This window comes from Poecilia formosa, unplaced genomic scaffold (genome assembly GCF_000485575.1).
Source record: "Poecilia formosa unplaced genomic scaffold, Poecilia_formosa-5.1.2 Scaffold2312, whole genome shotgun sequence".
NCBI classification, from domain to species: Eukaryota; Metazoa; Chordata; class Actinopteri; order Cyprinodontiformes; family Poeciliidae; genus Poecilia; species Poecilia formosa.
The window spans coordinates 1-9,974 of NW_006802251.1; the positions used below are offsets into that span (position 1 = coordinate 1).

Consider the following 9,974-nt stretch of genomic DNA (forward strand, 5'->3'; position numbering starts at 1 on the left):
CATCACGTTAGCTAGCAACCATAAGCGATGCCCATCACGTTAGCTAGCAACCATAAGCAATGCCCATCACGTTAGCGAGCAACCATAAGCAATACTTACATTTAGTTCAACCCAGGAGATGATTATCTTCCTTCCAAAGCTAAGTCGTCTGTTACAAGGATTTGAGAGACACTATAAACCGTGTGTACATAAAACTGTGTAATGGTAAAATGTTGGTAGGTAAATCCCGGACCAAAAGTAAGTCCTTTGTTATAATTTGTTGTTTTTTGTAATCGCAATGAGTGGCATCATGAATAGTTGAATGTAGTCACTGGTAACCTCACAGCAGGAGGTCTAATTATGGCAGAAACAATTTTTGACCATCATTTGTTCATTTTACTTTGGCAGTGATGAGAGCTTTTTTTTTTTTTTTTTTTTTTTACCAGTCAAATCTTTAATTGTGCATTGTTAGAATTACCAAAATGAATAAATGTTTTATAATCATAAGAAGGCCAAGTGCTTCTTATTGGTCCAGGATGGAGGAACGGTCCTCCAGGTTCCCTTCATTGGATCCTAGAGGACGACGTGTCAACTAATCACTCAACTTTGACCCTTGACCTTTGAAGCTGTAGTATGTAACTTTTATACATTTTTTTTTTTACATATTTGTTAAAACTGTCACTATGTTGTGACGGCATGAGACTGATAGTCTGTGTAAAGATCTCCTCTACCTTCTCCCAGTTCTATCGAGAAACACCCAATCAGACGGGAGGCGGTTCTTAGAGCCGTCAGTCACCATTCATGTGGCGCTGCTCACCCCCCTCTTCCACTCCTTAACTTATCCTCTGCTATGCTGCAGATGCTTCCTGACGATAGAACCTGTCATGAATGCTAATGCTAGTTAGCATGGCCAATGATGCAGGTGGCTCAACAGTGGTCTTTACATGAGGATGATTGACAGCGCTGAGTCTCATTCCCAAAACCATAAATACTGATCATATCTCCAATTAATATGATTTTACTGATTGTGTTGGACCTTCATGAACATCTTCATCATTTCACCCATATTTAGTGAACAGTTTCATTGATGAAGAAATGTCTTCACAGAGGGAGGAAGAGGAGCAACATTGGTGAGGAGGAGCAGCCGTCCTGCTGTGCTTTGTGTCAGAAGGTTCTGGTGGATCCGGTCTCTACCAGCTGTGGACACTGGTTCTGCAGATAGTGCATCAGGTCCTACTGGGACCAGTCTGCTCCATCTGGACCCTCCTCCTGCCCCCAGTGTGGGAAACGACCCAGAACAGGAGCTGGACTGCTGACAGCCAATCAGAGCAGCTGTGCTCCAGGTGAGACTGAACACCTCCAATCAGAGCTTCCTTCTGTTGTCTGCTGAACCAATTCAACGTCTTTAGATGGGATTTGGAAATTCAAGGTGTTAAACGTATTTCTGTGATCAATTATTTCAGCTAAATCTGTTTCCAGCTGTAAATGGATCGAATGTGTTCAACCGAACAACCTGCTGGGTTTGATTTAAAATGGATCTGTTTCAGTTGTTTGTGCTAAATGCTTTAAAACTGAACATCACCTTTAGACTGGAGGTTATTTTGATTAATGAAAACAAAAAAATGGAGAAAAAAAACAACCTGCTGCTTTTACAGAAAGAGAGAAAGAAACCCTGATTTATTCTGACATTAAATTACAGTTTATATAATTATACATACATCATGTAATAATTCTAACAATGTGTTTTACTTCTAAAGGGCTAAATCAGTCGCATGTTATTCTTTACAAACATCCAATTCAGTCTTTGACTCAAAATGCCGTTTTAAATGTGAATACTACCTGTTATAATGATCTGTTTCTCTGGCAGATTAAACCATTTCCTCTAGATTCCCTTCATTAAGGCTGGAAATGCTGGGAGAAAACATTTTTCCGTCTCTCTGCCTGTTTAGCTGCTGTTCATGGATGAAGGTCAGATAGAAACATCAAAATGAGGACATGATGCAGAAGAGTTGATGTTGCTTAAAGCTGCTACATTTAATGACTGTGTTTCTGTCAGCATTTATCTGATCTACTTTGTGCATCAGATCCTGACAGTGAACAGACAAAGGCCACAAAACAGGAATCTGCTGTCTGATGATAGAACAATGTTCTGGTTCTGTGTATGGATTTAATTGTTTAGCATGACATCCTGTGAAATCAGAGACCTTATAATGATAACGCCTCCTAATGTTCCAGGTGGTTTTGTTCCAATCCAATTACAATAAATCATGTTTTTTACTTTGGTTGTCTTTTCTTCTATGTTTCAGCAGATGTTGTTCTGCAGGAGGTTCTAGAGGAACATAAGATCAGTCTAAGGAGGAGATGTGAATGTGTGACTGAAGGAAGTGATGAAACAGGAAGTAGAACCCTCCTCAACAGGATCTACACTGATCTCTACATCACAGAGGGACAGAGTGAAGAGGTTAACACCCAGCATGAGGTGAAGCAGCTGGAGAGAGCTTCCCAGATCCAGAACCTCCATGACTCTCCAATCAGGTGCCATGACATCTTTAAATCCTTCCCTGACCAACATGGAGCCATCAGAGTGGTTCTGACCAACGGCGTCGCTGGTGTTGGAAAAACCTTCTCAGTGCAGAAGTTCACTCTGGACTGGGCCCAGGGCTTGGAGAACCAAGATGTCAGTGTGGTGGTTCTGCTTTTGTTCAGGGAGCTGAACCTGATCAGAGATCAGCAGCACAGTCTTCTCTCGCTGCTCCATGTTTTCCATCCAACACTCCAGAAGCTCCAAGCAGAGCAGCTGGCTAAATGCAAACTTCTCTTCATCTTTGATGGCCTGGATGAAAACAGACTTTCACTGGACTTCAACAGCAGTCAGCTGGTTTCTGATGTCACACAGATGTCATCAGTCAACGTTCTGCTGACAAACCTCATCAAAGGGAAGCTGCTTCCCTCGGCTCTCATCTGGATGACTACCAGACCTGCAGCGGCCAATCAGATCCCTCCTTCATGTGTTACCAGGGTAACAGAAGTACGAGGCTTCACCGACTCCCAGAAGGAGGAGTACTTCAGGAGGAGGTTCAGTGATGAAGAGCTGTCCAGCAGAATCATCTCCCACATCAAGAAATCAAAAACTCTCCACATCATGTGTGGAATCCCAGTCTTCTGCTGGATCACTGCTACGGTTCTGGAGAACATGTTGACCTCAGAGCAGAGAGGAGAGCTGCCCAAGACCATGACTGACATGTACTCACACTTCCTGCTGGTCCAGACAAAAAGGAAGAAGAACAAGTACCATGGAGGACATGAGACAAGTTCACAGGAGCTGATGGAGGCTGACAGGGAAGTTCTTCTGAAGCTGGGGAAACTGGCTTTTGAACATCTGAAGAAAGGAAACATCATGTTCTACCAAGAAGACCTGGAGCAGTGTGGTCTGGATGTCACAGAGGCCTCGGTGTACTCAGGAGTTTGTACAGAGATATTCAAAAGAGAGAGTCTGATCTTCCAGAAACCAGTCTACTGCTTTGTTCATCTGACCATCCAGGAGTTTCTGGCTGCAGTCTACATGCTACACTGTTTCACCACCAGTAACACGGAGGTAATGAAGAGGTTCCTGGGAAAAACATACAATGAAACATCTCTAGATGGGTTGATGAAGAAAGTTATGGTGAAATCCCTCAGCAGTAAAAATGGCCACCTGGACCTATTTGTCCGCTTCCTTCATGGCCTCATTCTGGAGTCCAATCAGAGACTGCTAGGAGCCCTGCTGGGTCAGACAGAGAACAGTCCAGAAACCATCCAGAGAATCATCGATAATCTGAAGAAAGAAAGAAACCTTTCATCCCCTGATAAACACATAAACATTTTGCACTGTCTGGTGGAGATGAACGATCTCTCAGCTTTTCAGGGGATCCAACAGTTCCTGAAATCAGAGAACAGATCAGAGAAGCTCACAGTGATCCAGTGTTCATCTCTGACCTTCATGCTGCAGATGTCAGAGGAAGTTCTGGATGAGTTGGACCTGGAAAAGTACAATACATCAGAGAGTGGACGACTGAGACTGATTCCAGCTGTGAGGAACTGCAGAAAGGCTCGGTGAGTCCAGGACCATTTCTCAATACTCAAGTACGTTCTTGTGTTTTTGGCAAGTACAAATCTGCAAGAAGAGTTGAAAGTCTTTTCTTGCCGAGTTCACTAGGCCAGAGTTCCTGTCGCACAACTGAATGATTATTTTACAATAACTACTAAACACTGAATAATACATTTGTTTCCTTTATTATCATAATCAAGTATACTTTTGTAAAATACCATCATATAAAGAGGCGAATACTGTTTTATAGGAATTTCTTAATAAAAAAACAAGCAGATAATAAACCAATAACTCCAGAAAATTGATGCTAAGACTATCTAATCGAGAGCAAATATTACCATAATTGATTTTTAAGATGTGAAGACAGTGAAGAGGACAATGATGGGACAGAGGGATGAAGAGAATCTCCGGGAGCTTTAAGGAAGCTGGAAGTAAACCTGGATCTGTCGTCTGTTCACCTGAAGAGCTGCCTGAATAAAACGATTTACTACAAGGTCTCGCCTAAAAACAAATTAAAATTAGTTTTCACGGCAATTAATAATGGTAAAAGTGCAATACAGTTCTGTACTCACCTGCTCTATTTACCGCTGCTGGTGGTGCATTGCATTGTGGGATATCTTGCTGGCTCAAATCCGCAGAAGGATGCATCGATGCGTCCTCGATAAAATGGGCGGAGCAAGAACACATCTGGGTACTTTGAGCGACCTGTCGTGATAAACAATAAATCAGTTAATCACAAGATAAATGAAAGTTATCGACCTCATTTTAATTTAACACAATCCTTACCCCCACCTCGTGAACCGTTCCTCACCTCTTGGAGGGGATGATTTCATGGCAGGAAAGAGCCGATGAGGATTTCAGGAGAAACTTCTAATTCTTCTTTGTCAGTTAGTCATGGCTGCAGGTTGAACAAGGGAACAAATTACATGGCTCACTTGACAGTCCTTTAAGACAATTAGCAGATAAGCATTTTACCCAAAATGTCTTCAGGTCTCTTATAATATCACAGCTGCAGAAACATCTAAAGATTATCTGGAAACTTCTTTAATGGAAAACACAGAAATACAAAAACACAGCAGATTTAATCGGTAAATAAATGGTAAAAAGTTTCATCAGTTCCATCAAAGACGACCAGAACAATCTGAAGATTTTTATCATGTCTGTCAAGCAGGTTGACTGTTAGACATGATCAGAACCAGAACCTGAGTTTAACCTTGAGTTTAATCCTGAACTGCAGAGATTCTGTGTCTCGTCAAACTCAGTAAATTCATTAAATGATGACATCACTGTTTTATTTGAATCTGTTTATTTGATTTAATTAGAACTGACTTTATTTCTTCTCTAATCACAGACTTGGTGGCTGTAAACTCTCAGAGGGTGAATGTGAAGTTGTGGCTTCAGCTCTGAAGTCCAACCCTCATCTGACTGAAGTGGAAATAAGTGAGATAAACATAAATAAAAGCAAAGGTTACATCTCCAAAAGTTACACCTTTGGAGGCTTGGAACTGAAGAACATTTGTGAGATTCTGGAGAATCCAGCCTGCAAAGTGAAGATTTTGAGGTTTGTTTTCTCTTTTTTTACAATAAAGTCATTCACCTAATTAACACTTTTTAGCTAAAATAAAAAAATATTCTGTTATTCAAAAACAACTTATCAAGATATCAGAATATCATTTCTAAAACTTTTTTACCTTGTAAATGAATTTATTTCATACTTTCAGATTATTGAGCTTTGTTTCTCAGTTTTTCTCACTTCAACACCTTGGACTTTGATTTTCAAATTAAATAAAAACTTTACTTTCATCTGAAGATAAACGGAGCACCAGCCTGGTTCTGGTCAGACCCAGTCTGTCTCCTGTAGCTCAGGTTCTGGATCCGTCTATAGTGGATCCAGATGTTCTGACCTGAAGGTCCTCCAGGTTCTGGAATGGGTTCTGCTGGACAATCCTATTAGTTGTCCCTGTTGCACATCTTCCCACCACAGTTTTTCTTTCCATTCAACTTTCTGTGAATAATCATTTCTGAGACACGGAGGATTTTTAGTTCCATTGTTCTCAGGCCCATCAGCCAAACATGTTAAGTTTCACACAGTCATCAGTCTGTCTACATGGTTGGATCCCAATAATCTGATCAGTTTTTGATGAATTGTCATTAAATGTTTAGATTACAATGGCTGCTGTTGGTTTAGGACTCAGGTCAGAGGAATATTTCACACTTTCATCTCTAAATGTTGAGGCTTGAATGGTGTTTTTCTGGGTTCCTCATTGGACAGACTGCAGTCTGGTTTTGGGACAGACCAGAGTCCAGACTTTGTAGTTTTTCTGTTATCAGACGTTCAGAGTCTGGAAACAGCAGCAATGATGACGGCTCAGCATTCAGCGAATAGAAGCAGCAGGAAGTCAGAGGAACGTCCAGAGAGGAAACTGACTGAGGGACGGATTCAGAAAGAAGTAGATGGAAAAGCTTTGATGCAGATCTGGGAGGTTGATGCAGCTGCAGACCTTCTCAGTGCAACAGCAGCTGAGAAGAAACCAGGTTAAACACAGAAAGCCAGAGTCCAGTGCAGGTCCTGGGGTATTGGGGGGCATTAAGGTCATTGCCTGCCCACAGAGACAGCTGTGCCCCCCCCTGGACTGGAAGCTGTTTGTTGTTTTTACCTTAGAGTGACCAACTCTCTGTTGTTCCTATATCGATTTGATGCAGTAGGAGCTTCCGCACTTCCCATACCTGTGTCCTCTGTCACTTTTGTCAGCAGTTAAAACTGTTTAATCTGTTGTTAACACGTTGTAACCTGTTTTTCCGAGCCGCCTTTAAACGCAACATGAACGCTAAGACATTCGCGCTGGGTTTACACCTTTGCTGCAGTGAAGGAGACCTGCTGCTGCTGTGTAGAGCTACTCAGGTTTGTTAGAATCATGGCAGCAAAACGCAAAGAACTTTGCACAGTTTTTTCCCCCAAAACTGACCAACTGAGTTGAGTAAAGCTGCTGGATGCAGATAATGTTGGCTAAAAGATGACTAGCTAATAACAATACAGCACGTTAAGCTTGTTAACAAGTAGCCTGTAGGGTACTGATGTTTATGTTCAGCTACATAGATTCATTTTGCCCCCCTCCCCCCTGTTAAACTCGTCTGGAGCTGGGGCTGGTCCAGTGGATCATCTGCAGAAAGAACAGGAAGTTACTAGCAGCAATAGCTCAGCTGATGGCCTTAACCAGGAAGGAGCTACAGCTCAACACCTGGTCAAGTGAACCTCCTATGAAGACAGGAAAGGAGAGAACAGGAAGTTGATGTCAGTAATAAATTAGTCAATGCTGTGAGTCAGTTAACGAGAGCTGCTGCTGCTTCAGTCCTGATCTTTCTCTCTCTGCTGAATAGATCAAGAAAACCCTGATGGTTTCTGTCCAGACACTCCACCTAGGTCAGAGGTCACAGACCTCTCACTACTTCCTGACATGTTGAAGACATATTCAGGGGTAGAGATGAAGGACATGTTGGACTGGTTAACCTGCGTCCTGTTGGCTTCAGCTCACATCTATTACTCTTTATTCAGGTTGAGGAGCTGCAGTTTGTCAGAGATCAGCTGTTCTTCTCTGGCCTCAGCTCTGAAAATTAACCCCTCACATCTGAATGAACTGTACCTGAGCAACAACTACGACCTGAAAGATTCTGGAGTGAAGGAGCTCTGTGGTTTCCTCCAGAATCCAGAATGTAAACTACAACGATTACAGTAAGTTACCATGTTTTAGTTTATTGCTGATGTTTGTGATGTGAAAGTTTTATTGCCACTAAACTGCAGACGTCTGGCTGATATTCTACTGATCCACTCTGAGGATCTTCATGGTAAAGACTTTTATTCCTCTCTGCTTTGGTCAAATTAAAGCTTTTTTTAAATAGGACAAATTGCTGCTGAAGTGGAACATGGAAGGAAATGAAATACAGATTAGTCATTTAATGTTTTTAATCTCTTTAAAATAGGGGTTCACTGATAATTTGTGGTCAGAACCAGACGGCATTGTCAGGATTCTTGTCTGGTTTGGCTTACTATAATAATAGTTTTATTATTTTTAATGTGTGTTTGCCTCAATTATTTTCATTTTGATTAGATCAGCCTTGTTTCCGTTTCACTTTAGTTCAGTTCATTCTCAGTTATTCTAGATTATTTATTCCAGGGGTCTCAAACTCAATTCACCTGGTGGCCGCTGGAGGCAAAGTCTGTGTGAGGCTAGGCCGCATAAAGGATTCCACAAAAAAGATTTTAAAAAAATATCCTTAAATATAATAAACATATAATTATTTCTCCAATACATGAACTGTAAAGAGGACTAAAACCGCCATAATAAGAAATAAAAGCATAAACGTATATTTAGTTTTTCTTTTTCCTTTCACATGAGTTTCCGTCAAGTAATGTATATCCATCCAACCATCCTTCCATTTTCTGCTGCTTATCTGGGGCTGGGTCGTGGGGGTAGCAGCTTAAGACAGGAGGCCCAGACTTCCCTCTCCCCAGCCACTTCTTCCAGTTCCTCGGATGACCGAGCTTCTCACCCTATCTCTAAGGGAGAGCCCAGCCACCCTGCGGAGGAAACCCATTTCGGCCGCTTGTATCCGCGATCTCGTTCTTTCGGTCATGACCCAAAGCTCATGACCATAGATGAGGGTGGGAACGTAGATTGACCGGTAAATCGAGAGCTTCGCTTTTTTACTCGGCTCTCTCTTCACCATGACGGACCGGTACAGCGCCCGCTTCACAGCAGACGCTGCGCCAATCCGCCTGTCGATCTCCCGCTCCCTTCTCCCCTCATTCGTGAACAAAATCCCCAGATACTTAAACTCCTCCACTTGAGGCAGGACAACCCCCCTGACCCGGAGAAGGCACTCTATCCTTTTCCTTCTCAAGACCATGGACTCGGATTTGGAGGCACTGAGCCTCATCCCGGCCGCGAACCACTCCAGGGAGAGCCGCAGATCACGTTCCGATGAAGCCAAAAGGACCACATCATCTGCAAAAAGCAGAGATGCGATCCTAAGGCCACCAAAACGGATCCCCTCAACACCTCGGCTGCGCCTAGAAATTCTGTCCATGAAAGTAATGAACAGAATCTGTGACAAAGGGCAACCTTGGCAGAGTCCAACTCTCATTGGAAACGAGCCCGACTTACTGCCAGCAATGCGGACCAGACTCTGACACCGGTCATACAGGGACCTGACAGCCCGTATCAAAAGGCCCGCTACCCCATACTCCACAATGCCCCCCGAGGGACACGGTCGAACGCCTTCTCCAAGTCCATAAAACACATGTAGCCCGGTTGGGCGAACTCCCACACATCCTCCAGGACCCTGCTGAGGGTGTAGAGCTGGTCCAGTGTTCAACGACCAGGATGAAAACCACACTGCTCTTCCTGAATCCGAGGTTCAACTATCCAACAGACCCTCCTCTCCAGGACCCCTGAATAGACCTTACCAGGGAGGCTTAAGAGTGTGACCCCCCTGTAATTGGAGCACACCCTCCGGTCCCCCTTTTTAAACAGGGGACCACCACCCCAGTCTGCCAATCCAGGGGGACTGCCCCCGATGTCCATGCGATATTGCAGAGTCGCGTAAGCCAACACAACCCTGCAACATCCAGAGTCTTAAGGAACTCCGGGCGGCTCTCATCCACCCCCGGGGCCCTGCCCCCGAGGAGCTTTTTGACCACCTCGGCGACCTCGACCTCAGAGATTGGAGAGCCCAACCCAGAGTCCCCAGGCTCAGCTTCCTCAACAGAAGGCATGTTGGTGAGATTGAGGATGTCTTCGAAGTATTCCGCCCACCGGCCCACAACGTCCCGAGTCGCGGTCAGCAGCACACCATCCCCAATATAAACGGTGTTGGTGCTGCACTGCTTCCCCCTCCTGAAATGCCGGAT

General features: G+C 43.6%; 1 protein-coding gene across 1 annotated transcript; it reads left to right on the forward strand.

Moving 5' to 3' along the window:
- Positions 1-1,051: 1,051 nt before the first annotated feature.
- LOC103133153 (protein NLRC3-like) lies at positions 1,052-8,325 on the forward strand. The gene is given in 4 exon segments (XM_007544926.2): positions 1,052-1,322; positions 2,286-4,071; positions 5,418-5,627; positions 7,620-8,325. Coding segments are annotated over 4 exon segments (2,433 nt in total). The 5' UTR covers positions 1,052-1,066; the 3' UTR covers positions 7,801-8,325.
- The last annotated feature ends 1,649 nt before the right edge of the window (positions 8,326-9,974 follow it).